This window comes from Sapajus apella, unplaced genomic scaffold, assembly GCF_009761245.1.
Source record: "Sapajus apella isolate SASKATOON/1434 unplaced genomic scaffold, GSC_monkey_1.0 scaffold1, whole genome shotgun sequence".
NCBI classification, from domain to species: domain Eukaryota; kingdom Metazoa; phylum Chordata; class Mammalia; order Primates; family Cebidae; genus Sapajus; species Sapajus apella.
In genome coordinates, this window is record NW_022436941.1 from 13,756,196 (window position 1) to 13,777,402 (window position 21,207).

At 46.0% G+C, this 21,207-nt stretch overlaps 1 protein-coding gene and 1 pseudogene across 1 annotated transcript in view; one reads left to right on the forward strand and one right to left on the reverse strand.

Moving 5' to 3' along the window:
• LMNB1 (lamin B1) overlaps window positions 1–19,358 on the reverse strand; it is a 62,009-nt gene extending 42,651 nt beyond the window's left edge. Inside the window, exon 1 of the mRNA XM_032264224.1 lies at window positions 18,546–19,358. Coding sequence (XP_032120115.1) covers window positions 18,546–18,904 — 359 coding nt within the window. The 5' untranslated portion in view covers window positions 18,905–19,358. The remainder of the gene's footprint in view (window positions 1–18,545) is intronic.
• LOC116540751 lies at window positions 4,912–5,422 on the forward strand (annotated as a pseudogene).
• Window positions 19,359–21,207: the final 1,849 nt, after the last annotated feature.

Genomic DNA, 21,207 nt, shown 5'->3' on the forward strand with positions numbered 1-21,207 from the left:
AAAAAAAAAAAAAAAAAAAAAAAAAAAAAGTAGCTGGGTGTGGTAGTATGCACCTGTAGTCCCAGTTACTCAGGAAGCTGAGGCAGGAGAATCACTTGAACCCAGGAAGCAGTAGTGCAGTGGCAGGTTCACGGCTCACAGTCCACCTCCTGGACTCAGGCAATCCTCCCATCTCAGTCTCTCAAGTAGCTGGGAGTATACACATGTGCCACCATGTCAGGCTAATTTTTGTATTTTGAGGGGGTAAGTGGGAAGATGGGGTTTTGCTATGTTGCCCAGACTGGTCTCGAACTCCTGGGCTCGAGTGATCTGTCCACATCAGCCTCTGAAAGCACTGAGATTACCAGTGTAAGACACTGCACTCAGCCAAATCAATGAGTCTTATATGTCACATGAGTTGTCAAGGATACATGGGAGCTATGCAGTGAGTTAACACTCTGAACATAATTTTGTCATAATTTTCTAACCATATTATTATTTTTCATTCGTCAGTATACAGAAAATCCAAATGTAATTATCAGCACATGGTCAAAGTGCAGAAACCTGTAGAACTGATATCCTAAAACATGCATAGGAATTTGCTGGAGCTATCACCTAAACAGAGTGACATCTGACAATGCCTCCAAACAGGGAGCAATTTAGATAGGAATCCTAAATTAGTAGAAGCTATCTACCACTTAAAAGTATTAGTATACATTTACTTCTAATACATTTCCTGACCAGATTTGTTGTATTATCCACCTGTCTGATTAAACTATTCCTAGTCCAGATAAGGAGATCTTCCTATGTTAAATTCAACATGTGAATCTAATACTAAAAATACTCATGCTCCTGAAAATAAGTCACAAAACATACCCATTTGCTTTAGATGTTTTACAGAAGAACCAAACCCTAACTGCAACCATAAGATAAACGTTTTATAAATGTAACTGGCATTCTATGCTAATTAAGAATTTCTTCCCTTAATAAACAAAATTAGTTCTCATTTCAAGTAAGCTTGAATTTTTCAGTTATAACAAGTAACCAGGTCTAATCGAGTATCTGACCATTAAAAAGAAAATTAGTACGGCCGGGTGCAGTGGCTCACACCTGTAATCCCAGCACTTTGTGAGACCGAGGTGGGGGGATCACCTGAGGCTAGGAGTTCAAGACCACCCTGGCCAACATGGCAAAACCCCAACTCTACTAAAAATACAAAAATTAGCTGGGCATGGTGGCTCTATGCCTGTAATCCCAACTACTCAGGAGACTCAGGCAGGAGAACTGCTTGAACCCAGGGGGCAGAGGCTGCACTGGGCCAAGATTGTGCCACTGCACTCCTCTGGGCTAAAGAGCAAGATTCCATATTAAAAAAAAGGAAAGAAAAAAAAAAAAAAGAAGAAGAGGAGAGGGGAGAAGAAGGGAGGAGGGGAGGGGAGGGGAGGGAAGAGAAGGGAGGAGGGGCAGAGGGGGAAGGGGAGGGGAGGGGAGAGGAGGGGAGAGGAGGGGAGGGGAGGGATAAAGGAAATTAGCTAGAAAGGATATATTTATATCCTTGCTAATATTCTACAGCATTGATTTAAGACTAACATACACAGCTTTACTATGGTTGTACTTTCCCAATAAAACCTAGTACCATGTATCTGGGACACATCCCTTTCCTCTCCTGAGGCCTACAGGACTAACCTAGATCCAATTGGTTAACACTTTCTGAATTGCTCCTGAGCACCTTCACCACCATCAATACTACATACTCTGCTGCTTTTATCATACTGGTTTTACACCATACCACCAGTTTAACCCTGAATTGTTTTAAGATCATTTCCAACCCTGGAAGTTCTGCACTGAACTTGGCTCTGGAACTCAGTGTCTGAACTTTGCTTGGCCTCTGCATTAGTCCTTCTGTGAGGATGACTCTGTCTCCCACTCCTTGGGTGTCCTTCATTTGTCTCAGTATACCCTACTCTAGACTAGCACTACCAATCAGAAAGTGGAGATTAGTCAGCACCATAAGAAGACAGGGCAAGGGGAAAAAAAGGAGATTTTAAAAATGCATCCAGCCAGGTGCAGTGGCTCACACCTGTAAATCCCTGCACTTTGGGAGGCCAAGGCAGGCAGATCACAAGGTCAGGAATTCGAGACCAGCCTGACCAACATGTTGAAATCCCATCTCTACTAAAACTACAAAAATTAGCAGGGTGTGGTGGTGGGTGCCTGTAATCCTCTGCTGCTCAGGAGGCTGAGGCACGAGAATCGCTTGAACCTGGGAGGCTGAGGTGGCAGTAAGCCAAGATCACACACACCACTGCACTCTAGCCTGGGCAACAAAGTGAGACCCCATCTCAAAAAGAAATAAAAAATTACACAAAAACTCCAGAATGTCTTGTGATCACAATTTCTATTAACAAGGGTCTCCTGTGGCACATGCAAAAAGACTAAGAAGATGCTTCTGCATAACTAAAAGCTGCAAAGGATAGTTTCTGGTGCTAATAAAATTCTGCTACTCACTGAATAAACTAATCTGTCAATGAATTAGCAACAACCTAATCAGATTCACGCAAGCTCTAGCTGAAACTCAGGAAAAAAATTAGGAAAAATACTAAATGTGATTGAAACTGGACCACAAAACAAGTTCTTTGAAACAAACGAACAAAAATTCACTGTAATATAAACAGGCACAGGAGTATGGAGAAGACACTTACAGATTAAGTCTTAATAAAAATGACTGATTCACTTAAAAATAAAAACCAATAACCACTACTTTGTAACCTATCTACAATGTGCCAGGCACTGATCTGGCACATTGTAAAATATTTCAGAAACAGTGTTCCAATATCCATTCTCCAGTTTGTTGGGTGTCATGAGGCAGCTGTTCCTAAAGCAATCGCAGTGGCATCTTCCTGGTCCTGAATAGTAGCTATACACTGTTTTTAAAACAGTTCACTAGTTTCATTGGTGACCTCATACATAAAAGCTCACACAGAAGGTCAGTTCTACAACACTATTCTAGGGATCATTACTGCTCCTCTAGCTCCCCTCTAAAAATCATTTCTGAGCACCTGCATCTCATATTCTTTCCCTTTCTGCTTAAAATCCCCAGTAGTTTCTGTTCCCTTCACTGAGTGATGATACAAAAGACCTAAACAGAAAAAGAAAGTAACTTAGCAAAGAGGGGCTATGAAGGACAATGAAGACTTCTGCAAAGATAAGAGAAACTACCAAATCCACCAGGTGCAGTGGCTCATGCCTGTAATCCCAACACATTGGGAGCAGGTGGATCACCTGAAGTCAGGAGTTCAAGACCCGCCCGGCCAACATGGCAAAACCCCATTTCTACTAAAACAAACAAGTAAGCCGGGCATGGTGGTATGCATCTGTAATCCCAGCTACTCGGGAGGCTGAGGCAAAAAAATCACTTGAACCCAGGAGGCGGAGGTTGCAATGAGCTGATATTTTGCCACTGAGCTCCAGACAGGGCGACTGAGCAAGAGTCCATCTCAAAAAAATAAAAAAGCAAGTACCAAATCTATCAAATTTAGACAAAAACAATGCTATAGAGATATCAAGAGAATAGGCCAGGTGCCATGGCTCACATGGCTCACATCTGTAAACCCAGCACTGTGGGAGGCAGAGACAGGAAGATCACTTGAGGTCAGGAGTTGAAGATCACTTGAGGTCAGGAGTTCAAGACCAGCCTGACCAACATGGTGAAACCCCATCTCTACTAAAAATACAAAAATTAGCCCAGTGTCATAGTGGGCACTTATAATCCCAGCTGCTCAGGAGGCTGAGGCATGAGAATCACTTGAACATGGAGGTGGAGCTTGCAGCGAGCTGAGATTGCGCCACGGCACTCCAGCCTGGGCAACAAAGTGAGACTCTGTCTCAAAAAGGAAAAAAAAAAAAAGAGATATCAAGAGAATAAAAAAGGCCAGGTGCGCCCGGCATGGTGGCGCATGCCTGTAGTCCCAGCTACTCGGGAGGCTGAGGTGGGAGGATTGCTTAAGCCCAGGAGTTCTGAGCTGTAGCGCGCTATGCCAATCGGGTGTCCACACTAAATTCGGCATCAATATGGTGACCTCCCGGGGGTGGGGGACCACCAGGTTGCCTAAGGAGCAGTGAACCGGCCCAGGCTGGAAACGGCGCAGGTCAAAACTCCCGTGCTGATCCATAGTGGGATCGCCCCTGTGAATAGCCACTGCACTCCAGCCTGGGCAACACAGCCAGACCCTGTCTCTGAAAAAAAAAGAAAAAAACAAAAAAGGCCAGGTGTGGTGGTTCACACCTGTAATCCCAGCACTTTGGAAGGCTGAGGCAGGAGGACCACTTGAGCTCAGGAGTTTGAGACCAGCCTGGGCAACACTGTAAGAACTTGTCTCTACAAAAAAATCAAAAAGTTAGCTGGGTGTAGTGGTACACACCTACAGTCCCAATTACTCCAGAGGCTGAGGTGAGAGGATCACTTGAGCCTAGAAGGTTGAGGCTGTATGTAGTGAGCCAAGATCATGCCACTGCATTCCAGTCTGGAGACCCTATCTTTTTTTTAAAAAAAAAAAAAAAAAAAAAAAAACGGTCAGGTTTGGTGGCTCACAATCCGAAACTTTGGGAGGCCAAGACGGATGGATTACCTGAGGTCAGGAGTTCCAGGCCAGCCTGATAACATGAAGAAACCCCATCTCTACTAAAAATATAAAAAATTAGCCAGGCACGGTGGCACATGCCTGGCTATTTGGGAGGCTGAGGCAGGAGAATCACTTGAACCCGGTAGGCGGAGGTTGCAGTGAGCCGAGATCCCACCACTGCTCTAGTCTGGACAACAAGAGCAAACTCTGTCTCAAAATGAGAGAAAGACGGAGGGGGGGAATAAAAAGAAGCTATTAGAAATTTAAAATACAGGTTCTTCCTTTTCGATCCACCATCTGCGCCTCAGGTGGGGCCGCCAACAAAATGCAGATTTTCATGAAAACCCTTATGGGGAAGACCATCACCCTTGAGGTTGAACCCTCAGATACAACAGAAAATGTAAAGGCCAAGATCCAGGATAAGGAAGGAATTCCTCCTGATCAGCAAAGACTGATCTTTGCTGGCAAGCAACTGGAAGGACTTTGTCTGACTATAACATTCAGAAGGAGTCTACTCTTTATCTTGTGTGGAAACTTCGTCGTGTTGCTAAGAAAAGGAAGAAGTCTTACACCACTCCCAAGAAGAATAAGCACAAGAGAAAGAAGGTTAAGCTGGCTGTCCTGAAATATTATAAGGTGGATGAGAATGGCAAAATTAGTCACCTTCGTCGAGAGTGCCCTTCTGATGAATGTGCTGCTGCAGTGTTTATGGCAAGCCACTTTGACAGACATTATTATGGCAAATGTCTGACTTACTGCTTCAACAAACCAGAAAACAAGTAACTGAGTTAATAAAAGACATGAACAAAAAAAAAAAAAAAGAAATTTAAAATACAATAGCAAAAACTGGAAAGGAAAATTGGGAACATGTCTTAGTAGAGAAAGAATATACTTTCAAAAAAGGTAAGAAAACCAAAGGATTGGTGTAAGAGGTCCAACATTTGAATAACAGGAGTCCCATATGGTAATAAAAGAGGAGAAAATAGCAATAAAATAACTCAACAAAATTTCCAAGAACTAAAGAACATAAATTTCCAGACCCCCTCACTCCCCCCCCCAAAAAAACAACAAATGACCAACACAATGGATGAAAAGAGATTTACAACAAGGAATATCCTTGTGAAATTTTAGAACTGGACCAAAAGAAGATCCTACAAGCCTTTATTGTTTGAGACGAAGTCTCGCTCTTGTCCCCCAGGCTGGAGTGCAGTGGGACGATCTTGGCTCACTGCTACCTCCACCTCCCTGGTTCAAGGCATTCTCCTTTAAATTTCTTACTCATTACTTCTGCAGCAAATGAGAGTTAGACAACAAGAACATGCCTTCAAAAGTCTAAGAAAATAGCCTTTACAACCTAGAAGTCGATACCCAAACTATCAATGCTTATGCTATACAACTAGAATGGAGAAAACACAAGGTACCCAAAGGTAATTCCTTATTTAATGAGTTAAAATTAATTAAAAAAAGATCCTAAACGATTTGATGTTTTAACAACTGGCATAGACTATCTCTATATAATTATACAAAAAAGTAAGTAAGTAGGGAAAAATACTATTTTTATAGCTGATCAAAAGGTGTGACAGGGAAAAAAACTACTCAGTACATTACTGAGTTCTGCTGGGGACTATGCTTGTAAGTAATTCTGCTGTAACTTATGTGTTTTTGACAACTCTTGCATTCTGCACAGATTAAAAAAAACATAGTGGACCAGATGACGTGGCTCCCATCTGTAATCCCAGCACTTTGAGAGGCTGAGGCAGCCAAATCACCTGAGGTCAGGAGTTCGAGAGCAGCCTTTCCAACATGGCAAAACCTGGTCTCTACTAAAAATACAAAAATTAGTGGGGCATGGTGGCGCATGCCTATAATCCCAGCTACTGGAGGGGCTGAAAGCACAAGAATCACTTGAACCCAGGAGGTGGAGGTTGTAGTGAGCAGAGATCATACCAATATGCTCCAGCCTGGGCAAAAGAGGAAGACAGTCTCAAAAAGAGTAACAGAGTATAGAAAAAATCATGTTGGAATAAATAGACCACTCAAAACCTACACACTCTGGGCCAGGCGCGGTGGCTCATGCCTATAAATCCCAGCACTTTGAGAGGCCAAGGTGGGCGGATCACGGAGTCAGGAGTTCAAGGCCAGCCTTGCCAACATGAAGTCCTGTCTCTACTAAAAAAATATAACATTTAGCTGGGCGTGGTCACACACACCCATAATCCCTGCTACTAGGGAGGCAGAGCAGGAGAATTGCTTAACCCAGACCCAGTAGGCGGAGGTTTCAGTGAGCCAAGATCACGATACTGCATACCAGCCTGGGCTACAGAGCAAGACTCTGTCTCCAAAAAAAAAAAAAAGAACGGCCAGGAGAGGTGGCTCACACCTATAATCCCAGCACTCCGGGAGGCCAAGGAGGTAGATCACTTACTTGAAGTCAGGAGTTCCAGACCAGCCTGGCCAACATGGTGAAACCCCATCTTTACTAAAAATACAAAAATTAGCAGGATGTGGGGACGTGTGCCTATAGTCCCAGCTATTTGGGAGGCTGAGACAGGAAAATCACTTGAACCTAAAAGGCAGGGAGAGTGGAGATTGCAGTGAGCCGAGATTGCACCACTGCACTCCAGCCTGGTGAAACTGCATCTCAAAAAAAAAAAAAAAAAAAAAACCTCTCCCCACAAAAAATTGGCCATGCGTGGTGGCATGTGTCTGTAGTCCCAGCTACTCCAGAGGCTGAGGTGGGAGGATCACTTCAGCCTGGGAGGTCCAGGTTATAATGAACCATGCACCACTGCACTCCAGCCTGAGCAACAGAGACTTTGTCTCAAAAAACAAGTCTACTTCCCTTCACTGCCAACATTCTTAAATAAGTGTTCTAAACTCATAATCTTTTTCCTCTCATTCTCCCCTTAATTATGGCCAGTGGTTTCCTCCATTACTCAAAGGCTCTCCTCACAGTCAACAATCACCTAAGGACCAAAGAAACCAATGACAACAGACACTTCTTAGACTTCATCAAACAAAAAACCCTTGTTCCATAACTCAACCCTCTTTTCTCACCTATTTTTCTTCTGGCGGGGGGACCTCTAGGCCCGCTGCCAGCAAAGGCCAGACACACCGCACTGAGCCTGCCTGCCGGCCTGCCCTATTTCCCTATTTTTTTTTAGACGTAGTGTCCCTCTGTCACCCAGGCTGAAGTGCAGAGGTGCTATCTCAGCTCACTGCAACCTCCGCCTCCCAGGCTCAAGTGATTCTCCTGCCTCAGCCTCCACAGTTGTTGAGATTACAGGCGCACACCACCACACCTGGCTAATTTTTGTATTTTTATTAGAGACGGGGTTTCGCCATGTTACCCAGCTGGTCTCAAACTCCTGGCCTCAAGTGATCCACCTGCTCGGCCTCCCAAAGTGCTGGGATTACAAACGTGAGCCACTGTGCCCAGCCTCACCTCTCTATTACTTATCATCCCCATTGTGGGTTTTCCTTCCTCTGCCCAGTCCTCATATGCACATGTTTTCCATGTCTCTTGAGTACTTCAAATTGCCAACTGACATCACTACCTGAAAGTCTGGCAAACACCACTAATTCACTGACTTAAGGTCCTCCAAACCTGTTCCTTAACCACCAATTTTGGTTAAGAACAATACCGTCTGCCCAGGCACCCAAGCATGGAATCAGTCAACCTAGACTCTTTATTCTCCCTAGTCTCTTATGCTCAGTATCTCTTAAATCCACCTTCTCTCCTTTCTTCCACCTGCCTCAGTTCAAGGGCTGCCTTATTAATCCCCCAGTGTTCCTACTAGTGTTTGTACCTCTCCTTTTTTCCCACCACAGCATAGCCAGACTGATAATGTCACAATTCTGCCTGAAAATCTTGGGTCTACTTATTTCCTAAAATGCAACCCCCTTCCCCACCCCATATTAAATATATATATGGCACCAGTACACTGGGCGCGGTGGCTCACACCTGTGATTCCAGCATTTTGGGAGGTTGAGGTGGGTGGATCACCTGAGGTCAGGAGTCCACAACCAGCCTGGCCAACATAGTGAAACCCCATCTCTACTAAAAATAAAAAAATTAGCCAGGTATGGTGGCAGGCACCTGTAATCCCAGCTACTTAGGAGGCTAAGGCAAGAGAATCATTTGAACCTGGGAGGCAGAGGTTGCAGTGAGCTGAGACCACACTATTGCACTCCAGCCTGAGCAACAAGAAGGAAACTCCATCTCAAAATATATATATATATATATGTCGTTATATGAATTGACATTCAGGATAACTCACCCTCCTAAGATTTTCAGTTTAGAAGCAAACCCAACACTTAGCTCAGAGATCACCACCTCCCCAATTCCCCTGGGATGTCTTTCAAAATTTCACAAGGCTCCTAGCCTGCCTTAGGTAGCAGTCCTTGTTTCTCCACAGCAACACCTGAATACTGGTATCATAGCACTTAATATATTTTATTAGTATATTGCACTTACAGTATCACAATCCTGTAGTGTTGGTTTTCTGCCTTCCCCACTAGACTATAAGTAACTTGATAATGGAGACTGAGTATCCCATCTCTCTATTCCCAGCATCTGGTTCAAGACCTGGCATATAGTACCTGTTCCAGAAAAATGTGTCTTGAATAAAAAATGAAAGAACACTCTATCATGAGTATTAAAGATTTATTTAGAGGTTTTAATTTCTTTTAAATTATTAAGTCATGGAATAAAGTGGGAAAGTAGCTTTTTAAGAAGAGAAAAAAAGAGGTCAGCGAGGTGGCTCACACCTGTAACCCCAGTACTTCGGGAGGTTGCAGCGGTCAGATTGCCTGAGGTCAGGAGCTCAAAGCCAGTCTGGCCAACATGGTGAAAACCCATCTCTACTAAAAATACAAAAAAAAAAAAAAAAAAACAGCCAGGCGTGGTGGTATGCGCCTGTAATCCCAGCTACTCAGGAGGCTGAGGCAAAGGTATTGTTTGAACAAAGGAGGTGGAGGTTGCAGTGAGCCAAGATCGCACCACTGTACTCCAGCCTGGGCAACAGGGTGAGATTCCATTTCAAAAAAAAAAAGAAGAGAAGGCTGGGCGCAGTGGCTAACACCTGTGATCCCAGCACTTTGAGAGGCCAAGGTAGGCAGATCACCTGAGGTCGGGAGTTCGAGACCAGCCTGACCAACATGGGGAAACTCCATCTCTACTAAAAATAAAAAATTTGCCAAGCGTGATGGCACGACCCTGTAGTCCCAGCTACTCGGGAGGCTGAGGCAGGAGAATTACTTGAACCCCAGAGGCAGAGGTTGCGGTGAGCTGAGCTCGCACCATTGCACTCCAGCCTGGGCAACAAGAGCGAAACTCTATCTCAAAGAAAAAAAAAAAAGAAGAGAGAAGAGAAAAAAGATGAGAGATCTCTTTCAGTAATTCATCTTTACCTTTTTTTAGCAAATAAAGCCCTCGGTATTTCAAATAAGTGTTCCAACTACTGCACCCTACTGACAAATCCAAAATTACCTCCCTGAGGGCTACAAACTATCAATGTGAAAAATGCATCTAGTAGCATTTCCAAAAGTAGCACCCAAAGGAATCTGAAAATCAACTATTAAGACTTCAAGTATTAACCACAAATAATGATGCTCTGTGAGCATGCTTCATGTCAGTAAACCAGAGTAATGCACGCAGAACACTGTTGTATAGATAAAATAAGGCTATGTATGTGAAAACCCTATCACAGTGCTAGAAGTCAGGGCTACCATCCTTTCTTGCTCTTTCATTGCTCTCTGCTAAGTAATTCCAGGCAAAATACCTAACCTCTCTGAGCCTCAAGTTTCCTCACTCACCAGCAGTTATCCTAAACTTAAAAGACAATGTCTATAAAGCATCTAGTATAATGCCTGGCAAACAGAATAGGCACGAAATAAATGTCAGCTCTTTTTTTCCTGCATTTCCACCCCCCCACCCCCACCCCACGGAGTCTTGCTCTGTCACTCAGGCTGGAGCACAGTGTTGTGATGTTGGCTCACTGCAACCTCTGCCTCCTGGGTTCAAGTAGTTCTCCTGCCTCAGCCTCCTGAGTACCTGGGATTACAGATGCCCACCTCCACACCCAGCTAATTTTTGTATTTTTAGTAGAGACGGGGTTTCATCATGTTGGCCAGGCTGGTCTTGAACTCCTGACTTTGTGATCCACCTGCCTCGGCCTCCCAAAGCGCTGGGATTACAGGCATGAGCCACCTCGCCTGGCCTTTTCCTGCATCTTGTACAAGTCTTTTAAGCTCTCTAGGTCAGTCACACTTCCTATATCTACAAAATGAGTTGGGGATCCCAGACCCCATCTAGCAGTAAAAGTGATAAAATTCTATCATCAATAAATCCAAATGAAGTGAAGGTAAAAAAATTAAAAAGGACCAAGTAAGCAGAGTAACTATAAGGCCTAACTTATCACCCAGGTATATGCCAAAATATCAGCAGAAACCTAAGTTTATGACCCAAGTGCAGAATCTTGGTACTATTTTTCCTTAATGAGCAGAACAATAATCAAGAACTAGAAAGAACCTCCAGAAATTAACACTAAAGACCTTCAAGCAGGAAATGGACATTCCTCTACAGCTGGTGGTACCAAAAATTGTAATTCTAACAATTTTTCAGTGGTTAATATTTAATGAGCAAATTAGAAGACATTTAACCAGCAATTTAACCAGAAGAAAAACCTTGATACTGTGAGCAAGATAGAAGGCTCCTAGATAATCACCGCCATCTATGGCCTCTGAGAAACTGGTTAGATTCAGTCCGTGCAAAGCATATTTCCTTGGTCACAAGCAAATAAGTGGCTGATAAAGCACATCTCGATGCATGTTTAAAATGTGCTAAATGATGGTATAGTACACATTTATTGACATGTAAATATGTTCACAAAGTAGTGTTGCATGAGAAAATGTTAATTACTAATATTTATCATGAATCTTTTTTGTTAATAAAATATGAAGGCTGGGCGCGGTGGCTCATGCCTCTAATCCCAGCGTTTTGGGAGGCCGAGGCAGGCAGACCGCCTGAGGTTGGGAGTTCGAGACCAGCCTGACCAACATGGAGAAAGCCTGTCTCTACTAAAAATACAAAATTAGCTGGGCGTGGTGGCTCGTGCCTGTAATCCCAGCTACTCGGGAGGCTGAGGCAGGAGAATCGGTTAAACCTGAGAGACGGAGGTGTCGGCGAGCCAAGATCGTGCCACTGCATTCCAGCCTGGGCAAAAAACAGTGAAACTCCGTCTCGGGGCGGGGCGGGGGGTGGGGAACAAAAAGCAAAAACACTGATTTTAAAAACTTTCCTGGTCGGATATGGTGGTTCACACTTGTAATGCCAACACTTTTAGGGGGCTGAGGCGAGTAGATCACAAGGTCAGGTGCTGGAGACCAGTGTGGTCAACATAGTGAAACACCGACTCTGCTAAAAACACAAAAAATTAGCTGGGTGTGGTGGTGTGCGCCTGTAATCCCAGCTACTGCAGAGTCTTGAGGGAGGAGGATCGCGTGGACTCAGAAGGCGGAGGTTGCTGTGAGCCAAGATGACGCCATTGCACTCCAGCGCTGGCAATAGCGCGAGACTCCGCCTCAAAACAAAAACAGAACAAAAGAAAACTTCCCTAATCCTAAAATTAACTGGGAACTTCAGCTATACAGGGTCAACCCGACTGATACCTGAGGCTCATTCTCACCATTTGTATATGAGAGAGTTACGCGGAAGGGAAAAAAATTAGCTGGCCATGGTGGTGTGTGCCTATAATCCCAGCCACTCAGGAGGCCGACGCAGGAGAATCTTTTTTTTTTTTTTTTTTTTTTTTTTTTAGAAATAGAGAAGGGGTTTCACCATGTTGGTCAGGCTGGTCTTGAACTCCTGACCCCGTGATCCGCCCGCCTCGGCCTCCCAAAGTGCTAGGATTACAGGCGTGAGCCATTGCGCCCGGCAGGAGAATCTCTTGAACCAGGGAGTCAGAGGTTGCAGTGAGCCTAGATCATGCCACTGCACTCCAGCCAGGCAACAACGCTAGACTCCGTCTCAAAAAGTCTAAAAGTTTCTAACTCAGACATATCAGAAGTGATACCATCTATACAAATGAAAGAATAAATATAACTAGCGACTGTGTAAAGAGAAGGTAAAAACAAATACTCACCATATTTTAATAGTGCTTTATCTTTCATTCTGGGTGTTTACTTCCTTGAATCTGGGTATACCATATATTACGTAGTCTCATACCTCAGTTAAATAACTCCAAAAGATCTTGCTTTACCAAACATCTTTTGAAAGCATGAGAAGGAAATGTCATGACAGTTTAATTACTTGGGACCTGCTTCCTAGACATCAATTTTAGAGGTTTCGTCCTTCCAAGTCTTCCCTTGCAAATTAAAGTAATTTAACACAACTCTTTTATAAAAGAACTGTAACTAGGACTTTAACTACTTTCACAACTCTTATAAAGAAAACTAGTTTGGGCCAGGTGCAGTCACTCATGCCTATAATCCCAGTACTTTGGGAGGTCGAGACAGGCAGATCACCTCAGGTCTGGAGTTCGAGTCCAGCCTGACCAACATGAAGAAACCCTGTCTCTACTAAAAATACCAAATGAGCCAGGTGTGGTAGCAGGCGCCTATAATCCCAGCACTAGGGAGGCTGAGGCAGGAGAATCACTTGAACCCAGGAGGCGGAGGTTGCAGTAAGCCGAGATTGTGCCATTGCACTCCAGCCTGGGTGACAAAGCGAGACTCCCTTTCAAAAAAAAAAAAAAAAAAAATGTTCATGATAGAGTGCTACCCCAAACCCCACTGAGGGGTGTCATATACAGTATGTGCATCATATTACCATCTTAAATTGGAATAGCTTTTACTTCCAAAGTATATCTGGTCCCCAGGGTTTTACTTAAAAGATAGGGGACCTGTATCACTGAAGGAAAACAAATGTCTGAATCCACAAAGTCAGTTACTGAAGACTGATGTAAACACTTAACTTTCTGTTATATCTAGTTTTGCCATATAGTTAACAGTGAAATTCTGAAGTCAATTTCTCTGTACTTTTTGTTCAAAGTATTGAATGATGGCATTCATCATGATTCTTGGAAACTGATCCCCCAAAAAAGTTTCCAGCAAAATATAGTTAGGCTTGCACTGAATCAGAGTAACAGTACCTTACATATGACATCTGTTTTCCTATGGATTCAGAGACCGCCTGCATGGAAACTTGCCAAATTCTCTCTAGACCAAGCATTTCCATGGTCTGTCTTTAAAAAATCTTATGTGCTGAGGAACCAAAAAGAAACTAAGTAACTTGGAATCTATAATTCTCAAGACTGTTTTTTGTTTTGTTTTGTTTTGTTTTTGAAACCAAGTCTGGCTCTGTCGCCCAGGCTATAGTACAGTGGCACGATCTTGGCTGACTGCAACCTCCGCCTCCCAGGTTCAAGCGATTCTACTGCCTCTGCCTCCCAAGTAGCTGGGATTACAAACACTCGCCACCACACCCAGCTCATTTTTGTATTTTTAGTAGAGACAGGGTTTCACTGTGTTGGCCAGGTTGGTCTCAAACTCCTCACCTCGTGAGCTGCCCTGCCTCAGCCTCCCAAAGTGCTGGGATTACATGCCTAAACCACCAGGCCTGACTTGTTGTCTTAATCTAAATCTACCTACATAAGGATTATACTTAATTACAAACACTCTGGTTCCAAATAAAAAATTAAATATATTGCCAGGCATGGTGGCTTATGCCTGGTCCCAGCACTTTGGGAGGCCGAGGAGGGTGGATCACCTGAGGTCAGGAGTTCAAAACCAGCCTGACCAACATGGCTTTTGTATTTTTAGTCTCTACTAAAAATACAAAAAAATTAGCCAGATGTGGTGGTGGGTGCCTGTAATCCCAGCTACTTAGGAGGCTGAGGCAGGAGAACTGCTTGAACCGAGAGGGCAGAGGTTGCAGTGAGCCAAGATCGTGCCATTGCATTCCAGCCTGGGCAACAAGAGCAAAACTCCACCTCAAAAAAAAATAATAACAATTAAATAGAGACCAGAGATGGTGGCTCACACCTGTAATCCCAGCACCTTGGGAGACCAAGGCAAGTGGATCACTTGAGGTCAGGCGTCAAGACCAGCCTGACCAATATAGTGAGTGAAACCCCATCTCTACTAAAAATACAAAATTAGCCAGGTGTGATAGCACATGCCTGTAATCCCAGCTACTTGGGAGGCTGAGGCAGGAGAATCACTTAAACCCAGGAGGCAGAGGTTGCAGTGAGCCAAGATTGTCCCACTGCACTTCAGCCTGGGCAACAAGAGTGAAACCCCGTCTCAAAAAAAAAAAAAAAAAAAGACATTAACAACCCTGGATGCCAGAAGACAATGGAGCAAAATAATACTTTCCAAGCTCTGGAGAAGTGTTAACCTAGTACTCTATACCTAGCCCAACAGCCAATCAAGCATGAGACTAAATAAAGCTATTTTCAGACATACAGGACTCAGAAAGTATTACTTAAGGGTGTTCTTCAACAAAATATGAAGAAACCAAGGGAAATGAAAATACGCTCAGGGTGGAGTACAGTGGAGTGACCTCAGCTCACTGCAACCTCCGCCTCCCCAGTTCAAGCTATTCTTCCTGCCTCAGCCTCCTGAGTAACTTAGATTATAGGCATCCACCACCACATCCAGTTAATTTGTGTATTTTTAGTAGAGACAGGGTTTTGCCACATTGACCAGGCTGGTCTCAAACTCCTGACTTCAGGTGATACCCGACCCACCCCACCCCGCCCCGCCCCCGGGCCCCGCCTAGGCCTCTCAAAGTGTTTTATAGGCATAAGCCACCGTGCCGGCCAGGAAACTGTCTTTAATAAGTTATAGGACACCAGTACACGGCATACCTTAAGCAAAGAGGACTCTAGGAAGAAGGAAGATTCATGTGATAGATTAATGATTTGATATCTTCAAGAAGTCTGCGAACATTCTGAGGGCAAATTTTTCTTAATCAACAAGAAAAATGAAAGGCTATTGAAGAATAAATCCATATAAGAAAAGTGATAAAATGTTGCATGTTTTGAGCAATTAATGGTATGTTAGGAGGAAAAAAATAGTACATCTAATCCTGACAATAGGAATATATATACAGTAGCACAGACCTAAGGAAAAATATAATCCCAAACACTACCTACCCTCAAAGAATATAGGGACTGTCAACCCCTCAGACAGGCCTTCCTTAATCACACTAACCCTTCACTCTGCTTTATTTGTATTCCCCTAGCATTTGCTATTACCTAAGCTGTATCACAAACATTACTTCATTGATTCTAACACACATTCTTCTCATTTTTTAACCCCGCTAAAACCAGCAGGCATTTTAGAATCCATACATTTACAACTACTGTCAGCCAGGTGGCAGCCTTGTTACTGTGTGAAAAACCTTCTGTGGCTAACTCCTAGAAATATTATAAAAGCGCCCGCATCACATCAGACAAAAGACAATCTTTATTTGCTTGCTAGGATATAGCTCCCTCATTACACTCTCAGCAACATAGAACAGTAATCCATTTTAAAAATATATATATATTCGTATCCTCTAACATAGAACGGTGACTGCTACACAACAGATACTTGATCTGTGAGACTTTTTTTAAGACAGTCTCACTCTGTCACCCAGGCTGGAGTGCAACGGGCCATGTGGTTCACTGCAGCCTCTGTCTTCCGGGTTTCAAGCGATTCTCCCACCTCAGCCTCCCAAGTAGCTGGGATTAGAGGCTAATTTTTTTTTTTTTTTGGGGGGGGGACGGAGTTTCGCTCTTGTTACCCAGGCTGGAGTGCAATGGCCCGATCTCGGCTCATCGCAACCTCCGCCTCCTGGGTTCAGGCAATTCTCCTGCCTCAGCCTCCTGAGTAGCTGGGATTACAGGCACACGCCACCATGCCCGGCTAATTTTTTGTATTTTTAGTAGAGACGGGGTTTCACCGTGTTGACCAGGATGGTCTCGATCTCTTGACCTCGTGATCCACCCACCTCGGCCTCCCAAAGTGCTGGGATTACAGGCTTGAGCCACCGCGCCCGGCCTAGAGGCTAATTTTTGTATTTTTAGTAGAGACAGGGTTTTACCATCTTGGTCAGGCTGGTCTCGAACTCCTGACCTCAAGTGATCTGCTCACCTAAGCTTCCGAAAGTGCTGGGATTACAGGCGTAAGCCAACGTGCCTGACCCTGTGTGACATTTTTACATCTAAGAAATCATGATGGGTCCAACAGGATGTATCCTACATAGTTGGTCCTGATGTTTTTATCTTCTTAGTGGTATACATAATAATAGCAAGTCTTATAAGCAATGATATCTAAGACTTGAAGGAATTCAGTGGCAAAAAAAAAAAAAAGAAGCACGTCAATAATAGCGTGAGTGAACTGACAGCTCATTTCAAAAGATGAACGGAAGGCTTAGTAAATCCAAGAAACAGAAATAAAAGCTTAGTATTATTTTCAAGTTGTAGAACTAAATATCCAATTTTTTTTTTAAAGAAGGGATAAATGTGATTGTCTCCAGAAAGGTGTAGTGCAGTTATCATTTTTCACTATAACCAGTCTATACTATTTTATTCTTACCACGTGCACATGCTTTTTTTATAAACCGGAAATATGATAGGAGGGATAAGTAAAAATACACAAAATCACAGAGCCTTCGGACAGGGACATTCACACAGATACAGAAAGACATCCAGGGGCAAAGCGTGTCAAAGTGAGAATAAGGTACCTCCAGATATTTTAATTGGCAGTGCTAATGGCAACCATGAATTCCAGACCCAAATTTTGCAAATCTCTAAAGCATGACATCAACACTTGTTGCCTACTGATGACAGTTACATTTTGCTCATCAGAAAGTCAAAGTAAGGCCAGCCAAGGTCTGCAAGTGTATCCCTGTGCACTGGGATGAAAACTCACACTCGCTTAGGTGGAACAAATAATTACAAGCTCTCCTTCGCTCAAACACTCAGCATTTACACAGCACTCTGTCATCTGCCCTGGTTTACTATGTGCACAATGGCAGACTAAGGGGTTCTAAGCAAGGTCCCTACCGGAAAAGCCGACAATACTATGAGGCAAAAGCTGGGGAGATGGGGCCGCTGCCTGAGAGGTAAGGGGACCGCAACTCGAAAAACAGTGGCCGTAACATGCACAAACCCAGTTTCCTTCCCTGCGCAGAACCATTCGAATGCCCGCGCCATCCCCTCTGAGACAGGACACCTTTCCCTAGAGAAAGCTAACCAGCTAGCAAACCTAACTTGCCAGGGGCCGGCTGGAGGCGCGCGGATCAAGTTCGGCCTCTCCCTCCCGCCCAAAGCAGGCGCAGAACCATCGCAAAATGTCACAGGGCGAAAACAGAGCGCGCCAAAGCGGGATCCACCCCCAGGAGACGCGGATGCTCCGGGCAGGTTCCTCCCCTTCCTCCTTCAGCCCGCGCGAAGCTCATTCATTCTAGAGGCGGGCTGCTAGTCCTCCCCGGCCGGCCATCCCAGCACTGTAAATTCGCTAGACGCTTTGTCTCGCGCCGGCCGGAAACCCAGGCGCGCACTCGAGCGCGCGACCGCGCTCCAGCGCCCCGCACCTGGGGCCGGCAGGGCAGCCTCTCCGCGCGGGATCCCTGGGTTCAAGGTGCGAAAGCGGACGCTCCTTCTTGGCTGCCCCAAGCGCGCACTTCGCACGTTCCAGGGGGCATCCAAAGCCTAGAAATGGGCATCACGGCCCCTCATCGCTACAGCTCGAGCCCCCTCCTCGACCCCTGCCCCGCTATGAACTCTAGATTCTTTCTCTTTTCCGAAGACCGAGACCCTGTCCCTTCTGAAGGATGCGTGCATCCCGGCCTCCACACTCCCTCCCCAGGGCAGAACCCGGAGAGCTGGTCGCCCCGGCTGCGCCCCCCGCCCCTCCTTGCGGGCGCTAACGCGGCCGACAGCGAGGACTCACTTGAGGAGCAGCTGGTCGTGCTCGGCCTTGCACTTGCCCAGCTCGATCTGCAGCTTGGCGCGCTCGCGGGCCGTGTCGTCGAGCGCGCGTCGCGCGTCGGCCAGCTCCGTCTCGTAGAGCGCCTTGAGGCCGGTGAGCTCGCGGCCGCGCACCTCCTCGCGCTCCGTCACCTGCAGCTGCAGCGCGCTGTTCTCTGTCTCCAGGCTGCGCACCTTGTCGATGTACACGGCCAGCCGGTCATTGAGCTCGCGCAGCTCCTCCTTCTCCTGGAGCCGCGACAGTCGCGTGGGGCTCAGCGGCGTGGTGGGGCCGCCAGTGCGGCTGCCGGTCCGCGGCGGCACGGGGGTCGCGGTCGCCATGGCGGGCGGCGGAGAGAGCGGGACGGCGAGGCCGCGGGAGGGAGCGTGACAAGGAGGGGACGGCAGGGGGCGAAGCGGGAACCGAAGGCACAAACCGGCGACCTGCGTTCGCGTCCAGATGCCGGCGTTTGGAGGAACAGAGCACCTGGGGTGGCTGCAGCTCGGTTACAGCACAAAGGGCAAAGGCCGGGGGGAACTATGAATCAATCGACCGATCGCGAAATGTCCTTTGTAAGAAAACACGTACACACACTCACACGCACGCGGGAAGATGCAAGGCGAGGGTGACTGGAGGCCAAGCAGGGTCCGCGCCGCCGCAGTCTCCTGCTCGCAGCACTTTGTTTCCTCTCAGGATGCACGGAGCGGCGGGCGCGGGGACGGGGGACAGGGAGGGGCGGGCTGGAGGCGAGCCGCGGGGGGCGGAGGTGGCGCGGGCCGCTGCGCCGCACTCCCCAACATGGCCGGCGCGCCCTGGAGCCTCCACGTGACCGCCACCGGCCAATTGGGAGCGGGCAGCGCGCTTCGGCGGCTTGGGGGCCGAGCCTGTAAATTTAAAATCTGGCCCTCGGGCAACCGTCCGCTCCGCACGCCCGGCTGGGCGGGGCCGGGACGGGACTCTGGGTGGCAATGAAGGACGCCCGGGACTGCCCATCCGCGCTGCCCTGGGCCCAGCGCCCTGCGGGCCCTCCCGCCGCCCCGCGGGGTCCCCTGGAGGGGCCGGGCCTGCGAATGGCGGGAAGGAGTCGGGAGGTTTCCGGGGCGGATCTGCGCCGCCGCCCACACCCGGCGGTTCAGGGAAATTCAAATATAAACGTCCCTAAAAGCCACATGCGAAACTCTTAAGAGGCCTGAGCGACTGCTGGCGTGGTAGGTAACCTTATCCCCCGCCCCGCTGGAGGGCTCGGGAAACGGCCTGGAGGCCGGGCCGCGTGGAATTACGTAATAGGCGCCTGAGTCCGAGGTTCAAAATGCACGGTTGCAGGTTCCAAGTACCAGCCTTTTTTTTTCTGTCCGATGGAAAACTGTATCATGCACCTTCTTCCCATGAAATTGAGATCTGTGCGTCTTGAAGCTGACAGATTAATTATCACAGAAAAACCAGCAACCCTGATTTTAAGTCATTTGCCACGGGTCTTGATGGGCGGTTCCTGATCCGTTGGTTTCTTAGTAATTTAAGGATTTGCGAAATCAAAAACAGCTCAGAAATGATACGATTAACATATGACGGTGAGTAGCTAGGAGCGCAAGCCGTTTCATACTCCGTTAAAATCAGATGCATAAAAATCTGAACTTGTGAAAATTTAAGATGAATTTTTTTTTTTTTTGGCGTTTAAAAAGAGGCTCCCAAGATGTCACTGGCAGCTAGTTCTAATAGCACATTCATCTCTTTGAAAAGTTTCTAATTTTTAGGCTAATGTTTATTGGGACTGAGTGCCAGCACTAGGCTTTTCATTACCTATCCACACAACCGCTCTGTGATGTGGGAAACTGGATTGTTTATATTTGAAAATTCATCCGGGCAGAGGCAGTAGCTCACGCCTGTAATCCCAACACTTTGGGGAAGCCGAGGCGGGCGGATCACCTGAGATCAGGAGTTGCAGACCAGCCTGGCCAATATGGTGAACCCCGGCTCTACAAAAATACAAAAATTAGCAGGGCATGATGGCGTGTGCTTGTAATCCCAGCTACTTGGGAGGCTGAGGTGGAAGAATAGCTTGAACCCGGGAGGAGGAGGTTGCAGTGAGCCGAGATGGCACTTTTGCACTCCAGTTTGGGTGACAGAGAGACTCCGTATTAAGTAAAAAAGAAAATTCATCCATAAGAAAAAGTAAATAAATAAAAGCAAACAAACAAAAATTCATCCATGTCATAGATGCACTTTCTGAAGGCTGCTCAGCAGGCGACAGACAGGACTGCGTTTGGCAGGTCCCAGGGTTCTAATTGACTTGAGTCTGGCCCTTAACTATACCCTAGCTGGCCACCTCACCACCTATTAGGAACGCTTCTGTAATTAATGGTTACTTACTTTAAAAATGGCAGAAATGGAGACCAGAATATTCTTTAACTATTAATCAAGTCATGTACATAAGAATTAGTGAAGAGCACCGGGAGCTGCATATTCATACCAGATGAATTTCTGGCACTCTGAATGATGACATCTCCTTGTTAATGGTTGTATTTCGTATCCGGTTTTCTGAAATACCTCCTTTCTTAACCTCGTTGAGAATTAAAGAATTGAAAAGCTTCAAGTATAAGAATTCAGGTAATCTTAAAAGGATCTTTAAAATCTAAATTACTGGGCC